At 39.1% G+C, this 14,005-nt stretch overlaps 1 protein-coding gene across 1 annotated transcript in view; it reads right to left on the bottom strand.

Moving 5' to 3' along the window:
* DOK6 (docking protein 6) overlaps positions 1 to 13,666 on the bottom strand; it is a 158,881-nt gene extending 145,215 nt beyond the window's left edge. The window contains exon 1 of the mRNA XM_070748635.1: positions 13,586 to 13,666. Within this exon, the coding sequence (XP_070604736.1) occupies positions 13,586 to 13,666 (81 nt within the window). The remainder of the gene's footprint in view (positions 1 to 13,585) is intronic.
* Positions 13,667 to 14,005: the final 339 nt, after the last annotated feature.

The raw sequence follows: 14,005 nt of genomic DNA on the forward strand, positions 1-14,005 counted from the left end.
CAACTTTAAGACTTGTGGACTTCAACTCCTAGAATTTCTCAGCCAGCAAAACTGGCTGAGGAACTCTGGGAGTTGAAGTCCACAAGTCTTAAAGTTGCCAAGGTTGGAAACCCCTGAACTAGATTACTTTTACTATACTTTTGAATAAGTAACAAATTGAATGGAATGCAACAGCCTAATTACTTGGATATCAAATTTCTCAACTTTATCTATCCTGTCATAGATAAATTGAAATGTAAAATCCATCCTCCATAGCACACTGAATATTACAGAGGTTGTATCTAATACATTTGGATTAGTTATGGCTTTGAGGGTCTGGACCATGCTAGACATTCATATAACAAAAACAGGATGTAAGAAAAAAATAACTGAAATTTGCAGATAAGTTACTCTAAGTTTTGAGTATTTAATTTTTTTTCAAGAACAACCATTTTAAGTCAGTGAAAAAAATTACAATTTACTTTGCATTCTACCTTTAGATTATATATGATCAAGACTGATTGCAACAGAAATTAATAATTCTCTGAATCCAATCCTGCTCCAAGAATCACTTACTGATATATAAAATTTGAAAGAATTATTTGCTAGAAACATAGAAACAGAAGATTGATGACAGAAAAAGACCCCATCTAGTCTGCCCTTATACTATTTCCTGTATTTTATCTTAGGATGGATATATGTTTATCCCAGGCATGTTTAAATTCACTTACTGTGGATTTACCAACCACGTCTGCTGGAAGTTTGTTCCATGCATCTACTACACTTTCAGTAAAATAATATTTTATCATGTTACTTCTAATCTTTTTCCCAACTAACCTCAGATTGTGCCCCCTTGTTCTTGTGTTCATTTTCCTATTAAAAACACTTCCCTCCTGAACCTCATTTAACCCTTTAACATATTTAAATGTTTCAATCATGTCCCCCCTTTTCCTTCTGTCCTCCAGACTATACAGATTGAGTTCATTAAGTCTTTCCTGATAAATTTTATGCTTAAGATGTTCCATCATTTTTGTAGCCTGTCTTTGGACCCGTTCAATTTTATCAATATCTTTTTGTAGGTGAGGTCTCCAGAACTGAACGCAGTATTCCAAATGTGGTCTCACCAGCGCTCTATACAGCGGGATCACAATCTCCCTCTTCCTGCTTGTTATACCTCTAGCTTTGCAGCCAAGCATTCTACTTGCTTTCCCTACCACCTTACTGCACTGTTCATCCATTTTGAGACTGTCAAAAATCACTACCCCTAAATCCTTCTCTTCTGAAGTTTCTATTCTGCAACATGCAAATTTGATATATTGTATTTCTATTAAATTGTTCAGTGTTACAATAGCTTTTACCACTCAAGTATTCCTGATTTTTTAAAAATTAGATACAATATATTCTGCATGAATGTATTTATAAGACTGAATATCATAATGAAATAATATTAATGTTTAATATTAATACGCCCAGAGAAAGGAAAATGCTTTGTTCGCTCTGGACTGCCAAAGCCTACTTAAGCACCACCAAAAGGCTCCTCTGGCACCCCAGAAAAGCCTGAGATGGCCGGGATTAAAGGGGGAATGGCAGGAAACTGGTTGGGTCTTCGTGCCACTCTCAAATTTCCTGCGAAATTTTTCCAGGCTCGGGTTCTTAAGTAGAAAATGGTTCTTAACAAGAGGCAAAAAACTCTTGAACACCCGGTTCTTATCTAGAAAAGTTCTTAAGTAGAGGCGTTCTTAAGTAGAGGTACCACTGTATTTCCTTTTTACCCCCCCAAAGAATACACTTTGGTGAGAATTTCTCAAAAACCATTTTTTATTTAATAGACATAAAACAATAACATGTACAGTGGTACCTCGAGATACGAGTTTAATTCGTTCCGGACCTGGGCTCTTAAGTCGAGCAGCTCTTATCTCGAACAACTTTTCCCCATAGGAATTAATGTAAATAATTTTAATTGGTTCCAGCCCTCAAAAAACTCACAAAGTTAGTCTAAATTATGCAGAAAGACATGTTTTTAATGAAGAAATGTACATGTACATATAAATGAATAATGAAGTTTCTTTCACTTAACTTGTAAACTTTCTTAAACTTTTAAATTTACATATGTTCAACTTCTCTGCAACCCAATCCTGTAGGACAGAGGTCCCCAACCCTTTTTGCACCAGGGACCGGCTTTAAGCGATCAAGAGAGGAATGGGTGAATGAATGGACGGAGGGTGGGAAGGAAGGAAGGAAAGAGGGAAGGGACAGGAACAGAGGAAGGAAGCAAGGAAACTTATGAAAGGGGAGAGTAAGAGAGGAATGAGTGAAGGGAGGGAGGGAGGGAAGAAGGTGGGAAGGAGAAAGAAAAGAAGAAATAGAGGAAGGGAAGGTAAAAGAGAGAAAGAAAAAGAGCAAGAAAGAAAGCAAGAAAGAAAGAAAGGGGGAAGGGACAGGAACAGAGGAAGGAAGCAAGGAAACTTATGAAAGGGGAGAGTAAGAGAGGAATGAGTGAAGGGAGGGAGGGAGGGAAGAAGGTGGGAAGGAGAAAGAAAAGAAGAAATAGAGGAAGGGAAGGTAAAAGAGAGAAAGAAAAAGAGCAAGAAAGAAAGCTGCAAGCACCCCCCCGAGCCCCCCAGGCCAGCTGCAACCTTTTAAAACACGTGCGCCGCTTCGCTGCTGTCTCCTGAAGCCGAACGCGGAAGTTAGCGTTTGGCTTCAGGAGACAGCTCCTTGGCGCTTGTATCTCGAATTTGGGCTTGTAAGTAGAACAAAAATATCTCTCCCCTCCCAGCTCTTATCTCGAGTTGCTCTTAAGTAGAGCAGCTCTTATGTCGGGGTTCCACTGTATTTGAGAAAAATTAGTGAATGAATGAATGCCCACCCAGAGTCTTATGTCAGTGATTTATTTCCAGGTTTACCAGAATAAAATGTATACTCTGCATAGAGGATTCACACATTTTCTCTTGCTAAAATTAAGGAACATTAATACCTAAGTAATTTTCCATTCCAAAATTATCAGCCTTAGGCTCTGTATCTAAATAAATTTATTTCTTGGTGTTTTATGCTATGTACTGTTATGCCAATGTTTACTGGAGTCATAACAAGCACATTTGTCATAAACATTATGGAAATTATGTTTCCAAGTTGATAATATGTGTGACCATAAATAAAAGTCACCTAAAGCAATAATTCTTAAATGTTTTTCCCCTCTCAGGACCCTTTCCTACTTTTAAAAGTTATGAAGGTCCCTAAAATAATTTTTATTTATATGGGTTACGTATATTTAATGTATTAAAATTTTAAATGCATTCAATGCCACTGCTTCTTTGCAAGAGTTCTTGAAAGAGGTTGATCTAGCCCTAGACTAGTAATAGCATTGTAAAGGGTTGAATGTATGGGTTCAGTTGTACATTCGTTTAAGATCCAGTTTATATGTGATAGATTTAAGTCACCAAGAAATATATGGGTATGAGAAAATGGGTAGGAGGCTGCCCAACAAGGTTAGCTTGTTTGCATGTGTGATATCATAATCAGGGGCTCTATAACAGGAAGCCAAGTGTGGCATTTAAGGTCACTTCACAGATGATAGTTTCTGGAAGATCAAGTTCGTGTTAAAATTGCACCTTTCTTCAAAATGAGATGGCAAAAAAAAACAATAAAAGGACCAATGAAGAAGAAAATCAAACAACAATATTTGCCCAAGTCTTATCTTTTTTGATGTTCTCTTATTTATAAATTCAACTACTCAGATAGGATGATTAAATATGCAAAATGTTTTTGTGATACTATTATTTATGAGATTTTGTTTTAAATTAGTCATAAGCAACATTAGCAGGTTTTAGCCAATGCCACCTGGAGCAGAAGATCTAGGAGTACCTATATTTATATTAAGTGTGTACTGGTCAAAGATGGGTTAGACCCTATAGAGGATATAAAAAGACACTCAGAAAATAAGCTTTTTTAGCAATTATTTCTTTCTTTCTATGATAGCTTTTCTTTTCAATAATTCAACAGTACAGTTTTCTGCTTCTCTTCAATGAATTGTTTATGAATTGTCTAATGCTGCATAGAGCCATTGCATTTTAAGAATTCAAACAATCCAGTCATCATTACTATTATGTGGTAAATGGATTGAATCAGCCTTATGTATGGTCAAGGAAGGATATTGGTTCAATTTCTTTTTAATGAAAAAGGAGTAGACAGTTTATTTTCCAGTTTCTGTGAATTTTAAGGAAACATGTACAATTCCAAACAAAAAGCATTCTGTTCATTTGAATTTTAAAACACTGTTACTCTAACAATTTTTATCTATATAAATATGACCTTTCTTTACGTTATTCTCTTTTCTATAATTTAAGCTGCAACGAATAATCCGCTTGAAGAAACTTAACATGCAACAAGCCAAGCTTTGCTGCCCTAATCAACTAAGAACTGGATTAAAGAACAACCTCTTAAAACAATGTGATGCACATCACAAGGACATCATGAACACAAAAGTAGGCAATCACAATTGAGGTTCTCTTTATACATTTCAATGGTAGTAAGAATACGCAATATAGAAGCTACCTCTCCACTAATGAAGAAGTTTGGATAATATGACAGTAGCATTCATTTGTATGCCAGCATTATTATCTCTAGAATAGAGGTAATTAGTACTTTATAATTTAAAAGTAAAATGTAAGAACGGAATAGAATACACAGTTGAAAGGGACCTTGGAGGCCTTCTAGTCCAACCTCTTCTCCAGCAAAAGACTCTATACCAATGGTTCTCAACCTGGGGGTCGGAACCCCTTTGGGGGTCGAATGACCAGGGAAAAAGACAAATTTCTCATGGTGTTAGGAACTAAAGCTTCTATTCTGGCACCTTGGAACACATTTTTACAATCCGACCAATCAGGCATTTACAGTGGGGGTGTCCCTCTGACCTTCCTGCCAATCAGCTTGAAGCTCTGTTGGGAAAATTGGCACTAGACTTATGGTTGGGGTTCATCACAACTTGAGGAACTATATTAAGGGGTCGCGGCATTAGAAAGGTTGAGAAACACTACTCTATACCATTTCAGACAAATGGTTGTCCAATCTCTTTTTAGAAACCTCTAATAATGAAGTACCCACAACTTTTAAAGGCAAGTAGTTCCATTGATTTATTAATGTTAATTAATTACTGCTCTTGATAAGAGAAAACAGCTGAGTTGTTTTCTATTAGAAATGTATTTCACAATCTTACCAATTTCTCAGAAAATGAAATACAAACATATACCGCTGTTTCCTTGAAAATAATTCCTAACTTAGCATAATTTTCTTAGCCACCTTAAATTGAACATACTGCACAAATGTTGGTGATAGACCCCAATAACAACATTATATGGCACTGAGCACCCTATCTTTGGTCCTATAGGAGCCCTGGTGGCACAGTGAGAAACTGCAGAACTGTAGGTAAACTCTGCCTACAGTCTGGAATTCAACCCTGACAAGCTGAAGGTTAACTCAGCCTTCCATCCTCCTTAAATCCCAGATTGTTGGGGGCAATATGTAACTAATGCTGACATTATACACTACCTAGAAAGTGCTGTATAGCACTATGGAGCAGTATATAAGTCTAAATACTGTTGCTATTGAATACAATTTCCATTGCTTGCAAACCTGATTTGAAAACATGGCATTAGTAGAACATAGAGGGTAGTAGCTGAAACTGAAATGAAATGAATTAATGTGAATATCATTGTTATGGATTAGAGATAATTGCTAGTTGAAGGTTTTATCTTGGTTATCTGTTCAAGTGGGGAAATACTTTCTCCCGATTGGTTGTTGTCTGATTAGTTCCCTATAAAAAGAACCATGTCAGCTAGGGAGTTTTAAGTTGCCTTACAGGAAGTACTGTACTAAATAAAGAGTTGTTAGAGGTAACTGGTCTCAACTCCATTCTTCACCCAGAACATAACAATTATGGTTTCTGCATTATGAGAAAGTCACAAGAATAGATTTTCATTGTAACTTATGAAAAACTGAAAATAGCACACATGGATAAAAAACACAAACCTGTATTGTGACAAATACAGGTTTCTTTCATCTGGTTCATCTCACCTGACATAAATATATTCTTGAGCACATAGTAACAACAGTTTTTGAACTGCTTTTCAAAGGCCTCAACAAACTGTAGGACCATCTGCCTATGTGATCTAGCAACTGAGCTGATTGGGATTGGGGCAGGCAGCAAGTACTCAGATGTTAAGAAATAAACAGCTTTATAAGTCATATCCATACTTTAAGTTTTTCCCAGAAATTTACCAGCAACCAAAAACTCACAATATCACTATTGTGAGTTCTCAATGTCCGATAATGTCATGAGGAAAAAGAAAAAACTCAAGAAATGAAAGAGCTGCTACCCCAACACAACAATCAAAGGTAAAAAAAATACGAGACTGAGGCAGAAATGTAATTTGAAAAAGCATTTCAGATATGACCCTCCCTAGTTCTTGTGAAAATAAAGGGAGGGAGAGGGAAAGCACATTCAAACTTGCAAGATTCTGTTACTACAGTGTTCCCTCGATTTTCGCGGGTTCGAACTTCGCGAATAGCCTATACCATGTTTTTTCCCAAAAATATTAATTAAAAACTACATCATGGTTTTTTTCCTATACCACGGTTTTTTCCACCCAATGATGTCATATGTCGTCGCCAAACTAATAACTTTTGCAAATCAATAACAAAAAAAATAATTATTGTTAATAAATATCAGGATCTCTAAGTGTCTTATTCAATGGTGAGTACCAGTAATAATGGTGAGTAAATGGTTGTTAAGGGAATGGGAAATGGTAATTTAGGGGTTTAAAGTGTTAAGGGATGGCTTGTGATACTGTCCATAGCCAAAAATGGTGTATTTACTTCCGCATCTCTACTTCGCAGAAATTCAACTTTTGCGGGCGGTCTTGGAACGCATCACCCATGGAAATTTAGGGAACACTGTATAACTTTATAATAAAAGTAATATTAAGTTTGACTTTGGTTTTCTAGTTGAGTCTACTATGGAAGGTACTGCTTTACACAACAGCTGCTCTAGTTTCTAAACAGTCTTCAAAAGTAGCTCAATGTAAAAAGTATTGTAGTAAACTACCGTATTTTTCCCGAATAGGATGCAATGGAGTATAAGACACACCTTAGTTTTGGGGGAGAAAAATAGGGAAAAGAATCTGCATGTTCATCTGACTAGCATCCTTAGTCTGGTCAGTTTTGGCATATTATTTTATCCCCTGGTAAAAGGACTTTAAAAAACTTTATTCTGAGAGAGTAACAATGAAAGAGCTTGCAAGCCAGTAATAGTTGGGAACTTCATTAGCACCTTGAAAGAAACAGTCGGAGCAAGTAGAGCAATGGAAAAAACCCTGCAAACTTAGGGCTTGGAAAATATTCTTCTTAGCAGAGAGTAACAATGAAAGAGCTTGCAAGCAGGTAAGAGCTGTTTGCACCTGGTTAGGGCTAGAAAGAAACATTTGGAGCAAGTAAAGCAATTAAAAAAAAACCCTACAAAGACAGGGTTTGGAAAACATTCCTCACAGAGAATAACAATGAAAGAGCTTGCAAATGGATAAGAGCTGGGAACATCATTAGCACCTGGTTAGGGCTGGAAAGAAACATTGGGAGCAAGTTAGACCAATGGAAAGAAAAACCTGCAAAGACTTAGGGCTTGAAAAACATTCTTCACAGTGAGTAAAAATGAAAGAGCTTGGGAACATTAATAGCACCTGGTTAGGGCTGGAAAGAAACACGTGGAGCAAGTAAAACAATGAAAAAACCCCTACAAAGGCAGGGTTTGAAAAACATTCTTGGCAGAAAGTAACAATGAAAGAGCTTACAAGCCAGTAAGAGTGGGAACGTCGTTAGCATCTGGTTAGGGCAGGAAAGAAACTTATTGGGAACAAGTTAGAGCAATGGAAAAACCCTTGCAAAGACTTGGGGCTTGGAAAACATGGAAATAGCCTGCAAGGTAAGAGCTGGGAAGATCAAGTTTTGTTTTGTTTTTAAAAAAAGCAAAATTCAGCGTATAAGACACACCCAAATTACCGGCCTCTTTTAGGGAGGAAAATGGTGTGTCTTATACACCGAAAAATACGGTAATTGAGAACTTGCATTGCTGTACTGCCTTACTATAGTATAAGATCCCTTCTACTTACAATTGTATCTATAAGACAACTTCTTCTGATAGAACGCAATAATTTGTTTGTACAAATCGCTCCACTTGCCCGTTCACCCGAGCGGGCGGGTGAACGGGCAAGTGGAGCGGCCGGGCGGGCGAGTGAACGGGCAAGCGGAGCGGCCGGGCGGGCGGGTGAACGGGCAAGTGGAGCAGCCGGGCGGGCGGGTGAACGGGCAAGCGGAGAGGGCGGGCGGGCGAACGGGCAAGCGGAGCGGCCGGGCGGGCGAACGGGCAAGTGGAGCGGCCGGGCGGGCGGGTGAATGGGCAAGCGGAGCGGCCGGGCGGGCAGGTGAACAGGCAAGTGGAGCAGCCGGGCAGGCGGGTGAACGGGCAAGCGAGCAGCCGGGCGGGCGGGTGAACGGGCAAGCAGCAAGCGATCTTGGGGTTTCCCCTTTGCCTGGGCGGCGGGAAGACCCAGGGAAGGTTCCTTCGCCCACCCAACAGCTGATCTGCTCCGCAGCGCGGCAGCAGCGAGGAGCCGAAGATGGGGTTTCCCCATTGCCTGGGCAACGGGGAAACCCCATCTTCGGCTCCTCGCTGCTGCCGCGCTGCGGAGCAGATCAGCTGTTGGGCGGGCGAAGGAACCTTCCCTGGGTCTTCCCCGCCGCCCACATGCAAACTCCACCATCTGCGCATGTGCTGCCATGAAAAAAAAGGCGCGCATGCGCAGATGGTGTTTTTACTTCCGCACCGCTATATCGCGAAAAATCGAGTTTCGCGAGGGGTCTTGGAACGGAACCCTCGCGAAACCCGAGGGATCACTGTATATTTATTGATCTGTCCAACAGATAGATACATGTCTACATAAGATAAACTCACTACCCTTTTGATATATACTGTTCTTTTTGAACACTCCTGTTCTTTTTGAACAACATATTACGTCTACAGCTATAAACTACAGCTATAAATCTAGAACCATATATACCATATTGCCAACATGATCTAATTGACAATCTTCACTGAACTCCAGCCATTTCCCTCTATCTAGCAAAACAATATTGAATTTTCACACCACCTCCCATTCCTCTTATTGAACAATAAATCAATTAGCACTGAATTCTACAAAGATATTGATTAGAATCTTTCAGCCTTGGAGGCCAGGACAAAATTAAATATGTTTTACAAGCAATCATTTTGAATCATTTTAAAATATTGAAAAGTGCAATTTTTTTATTGCTATAAAACCTTCTAGGTGTATAAATATTTGTTTTTGCTGTCATACCTAAAATTAGCACACATATGAATACTAAAATTTCATGTCACCTATTTGTTCTGAGGTTTTCTTTGCAATAATACAAATATAAACATATGGAATATATTAATATAATTAAATATTATAAATAAATGCCATATATTACTGGGAGTGAGTATGGTTCAATAATTAGAGTCCTGGACAAATAACAAAGAAATCCTCTTTTAGACATAAAAGCCAGATCAATGCAGTTGGGCACAGACTCTTTTTTTCAGTCCTTCCCAATTCACAAGATTTATTTATTTTATTTTATTTATTTGTTTATTTATTTATTTTGTCCAATACACAATGAGGGTTTTAGTGGGTATATATCTATATACACATAGTAAAATACATGATGAAGGTTATAGAGGAGATACTCATAGTAAAATATATCTAAGAAATAATAGAAAAGAAGATATAGTAATAGAACGTATCAATGAAGGAATAGAAGAAGAGATATAGGAATAGAAGAAAAGTATAGGAGATATGACAGGGAACGGAAGGCACTCTAGTGCACTTGTACTCGCCCCTTACTGACCTCTAAGGAATCTGGATAGGTCAACCGTAGATAATCTAAGGGTAAAGTGTTGGGAGTTTGGGGATGACACTATGGAGTCCGGTAATGAGTTCCACGCTTCGACAACTCGGTTACTGAAGTCAAGTTTGAAGCGGTTAATATTAAGTTTAAATCTGTTGTGTGCTCTTGTGTTGTTGTGGTTGAAGCTGTAAAGGAAATAGGGACAGTGAGGATTATGCACCTCACCATGTGTTGTACTAAATAAATATTTTTTCTTTCTTTTAAAGACCCTCTAATACAGTGTTGGCGAACCTATGGCATGTGTGCCACATGTGGCGCACGGAGTCATATCTGAGGGCACATGAGGCATTGCCCTATCTCAGCTCCAGTGTGCACTAATGCACTAGACAGCTGATTTTCAGCCTTCTTTTCAGCTATTTTTGCTCTCCCCAAGGTTCAGGAAAGCTTCTTGAAGCCTGGACATTTCCAAACTTCTGGTTGGCCCATTTGGCTTCTTTTCGCTCTCCACAAGCTTCAGAAGACTTTCCTGAACCCTGGAGATGGCAAAAAAACAGCTCAACAGGCCTACTGGAAGTTTGGAGGCTTCAGTAAGGCCTGTGCGCATGCGTGGGGAGGCAGCTTGGGGGGGGTGTTATGTGCATGCATGGGATGCCATTGTTATGGTTGTGTGCATGCATGGGGAAGGGCATTGCATTATGGGTGTGGGCAAGTGAATCCCAGCGACCGGTTAGGTCCCACAGAGTTGGCCTTCTCTGGGTCCCGTCGACTAAGCAATGTCGTTTGGTGGGACCCAAGAGAAGAGCCCTCTCTGTGGCGGCCCCAACCCTCTGGAACCAGCTCCCCCCAGATATCAGAGTTTCCCCCACCCTCCTTGCCTTTCACAAGCTCCTTAAAACCCACCTCTGTCGTCAGGCATGGGGGAATTGAAATTTCCCTTCCCCCTAGGCTTATAGAATTTATATATGGTATGCTTGTATGTATGAGTGGTTCTTTAAATTGGGGTTTTTTAGATTGTTTTTAATATTAGATTTGTTTACATTGTCTTTTTATATTGTTGTTAGCCGCCCCGAGTCTTCAGAGAGGGGCGGCATACAAATCTAATAAATACAAATACAAATACAAGTGCATGCACGCTATTGTGTGCTATTGGCACCCGAATCAAAAAAGGCTCACCATCACTGCTCTAATACCTTGCATTGGAGTGGAGTCAGAGCAATTGAATGGAGCTGAGCGTTTACTGGCCAGATGACCCTGCAGAGTTCACAGCAAATATTTTCTCTTCACCCTCAGAGAGAGAAATATCTGCTGCTATCTAGGATCGAATTCACAGCTCCTGGTTATGACATGACAGCTCCACCTTTATGCCAACATGCCACTCAAACTCAAATAAATAAAATAGGTATATAGAAACTGAATCAGAGAGCTGAATCTGAAGATAGAGTTCAACGTACAAAGCTCATGTAAAGGGAGAAGGTGATAAAGCATTTTTCCTATTTTGTCTTGCAATTAATTGGCATAAATATTCTTATTTTGCCTTGGCACTGTTTCATAAGATACCACAAGAAGATATTGTCCCGTTAATGTTTCATTTAGAATGGAATATTTCTTCTTAAAATCAAAGCAATTACTTTTAAAACAAATGTTGGATTTGAATTGGGGGTGGGTGGGTTTCTAAAGTAGAAATATAAATCAATCCAGTTTCAAACCGAAGTTCAGAATCACCAGAAACACTCAATCTTGATCAGCAGTCAAATCTTTAACCGCCCAAATATCAAGGAGAGGAGCATCACTTCAAAAGGCTTCATCTAGTAATGGTGCTCTAAAATTAATGGAAAATAAAAGATCTTAAATGACTCAGGCTGTCTGTGCTGTCTGAAGATTTGTACTCACCCAAAACATAGAACAAAGCAATACTCAAAGCTCCATGACCTTTTCAGACACTGAGTCACTGCTATGGCACATTGGATTCTACAGCCACAGACGGCAAAGCCTGTTGAGATTCTTCTTCAAAATATAAGCAGTTAAAAATCCTTGAAAAATGTTGAACAACATTTGCTTTTCAAATACAGTGGTACCTCATCTTACGAACGCCTCTTCTAACGAACTTTTCAAGATATGAACCCGGTGTTTAAGATTTTTTTGCCTCTTCTTCCAAACTATTTTCACCTTACGAACCCAAGCCGCTGCTGCTGGGATGAAGGGGTTTCTTTTTTCCGCCTTTTTTGAAGAAAGAAAAGGGAGGGGCAGCTTGGAGGGGGAAAGACTTTGCATTAACAAAAGTAGGAGAACAGCGTGCTTGCAGAGGCACTGAAAGGGTGTCTTTTGAAGAAAGAAAAGGGAGGGGCGCCCCCCTTGCCTTTCTTCCTTCCCACTCACCCTTTAGCCTAGCCTTGCTTCTTCCACCCGCCCCCTTTAGCTGCTCTTCCCTGCCCTCTGTTTGCCTCCCTTCTAAAGTTTGGGATTTTCCTGAAGGATTTGCACGCATTATTTGCTTTTACATTGATTCCTATGGGAAACATTGTTTTGTCTTACGAACTTTTCACCTTACGAACCTTGTCCTGGAACCAATTAAGTTTGTAAGACAAGGTATCACTGTATATTTTGATGCTGAGCCATACTGATATTTTCCATCAGGTCCTTTGTCTGTTATGGGGCCACTATAAACCTGTGCACTTGGTCTGTTATGGGACCACTATAAACCTGTGCACTTTATCTAATTCTCATAGCTAACATGACTGGATTTGAGAACCAAATTCAAGAATAAAAGGACACCACTTTTGAAAGCTATATATAGTGCCTCCAAGTTAGTTTTGACTCCTGGCTACTGGACAAATCTCTGAAGCTTTCTTGGCAAGGTTTCAGAATGCCATTTCCTCCTTGCTGGGGCTGAGAGGGAGTGACTGGCCCAAGGTCAGCCATTGGCTTTGTGTCAGTTGCTCACTCTCCGGTTTAAGAAAAAGGCAAATAGCAAATCACTTCTGAAAATCTTGCCAAGAAAATTTAGTTTAGGCAGTTGGCAGGAATCAACACTGACTCAAAGACACAAATAAACGAATAATTAAATAAATACATTACACAGAATAAATCTTTGCTAATATGGTCTGAACTTAACATAGTGTACAATTCCATTTGGTAATTCAAATTGTATAGACCATGGGTTTTATGCTCATGTTTGGCTTAATTTCTACCGTGATTCTTAACTGCATAATATAATACTACAATTAATTATATTTAACAAAGTCCCAACTATGACATTTGAAAAACTTGTGTTTTATTATTTATACATGCTGTATTTTTTCATGTTTACTCTTGTGTGTGTGCATGTGTGTGTGTGTATTCAAAGCGTTTGACCAAAAAATAAACATTAAAAATGAGGTTTCTTAACTGGACCTGAATTGGGCTGTAAAGGGGATGCTGGAAAAAAGCATATAATCTGTTTTCCATTTGCTGGCAAAAATAGAAAAAAAATCTGTAGCTCATGCAGATCCTCTTAAGCTCTATGCTATGATCTGAAAGGGAAAAAAACTTATCATATTTTGGTTCCATTACATTTATGGTGATATCTTGAGGCAAAAAAAGGCCAACAACATCTCCTCTCTTGTTTCTTTTTCTTTCAGTAACAAGATAGTTATCAGAAAAAGTCTCTGATTACCTGTAAGAACCCAAATTGTTGATTCACCGTTATAATTTCATTTCTCAAAATAATGTACCTCAAGCTATTATTATGACTCATTGTGTCGCAAGTAAAGTTGAACTCTAGCCCATTCAATAGCTAATGCAACCTCACTTAAATAAATGGAAAAGCAAGTGGGATAGGTCAAGGGTTGATAACAGATTCTAGCCTCATGTTGGTGAACCTGTGGAACACATGCTGGAAGTGGCACGCAGAGCCATCTCTCCAGACATGGAAACTGTCACCTGTTGCTCTTCTGGGTTCAGGCATGACAGCCAGCTGGTGTTCAGGACAAATGTGCTCCAGAAACCAGAAGATTAGGTCAGAAGATCTTCCAGTTTCTGGCATGCATGCATGCCGCCCCTCCATTTCGGCACTTTGTGTTGAAAAGCTTCAACA

The sequence above is a fragment of the Erythrolamprus reginae genome, chromosome 3 (genome assembly GCF_031021105.1).
Source record: "Erythrolamprus reginae isolate rEryReg1 chromosome 3, rEryReg1.hap1, whole genome shotgun sequence".
Classification (NCBI taxonomy): domain Eukaryota; kingdom Metazoa; phylum Chordata; class Lepidosauria; order Squamata; family Dipsadidae; genus Erythrolamprus; species Erythrolamprus reginae.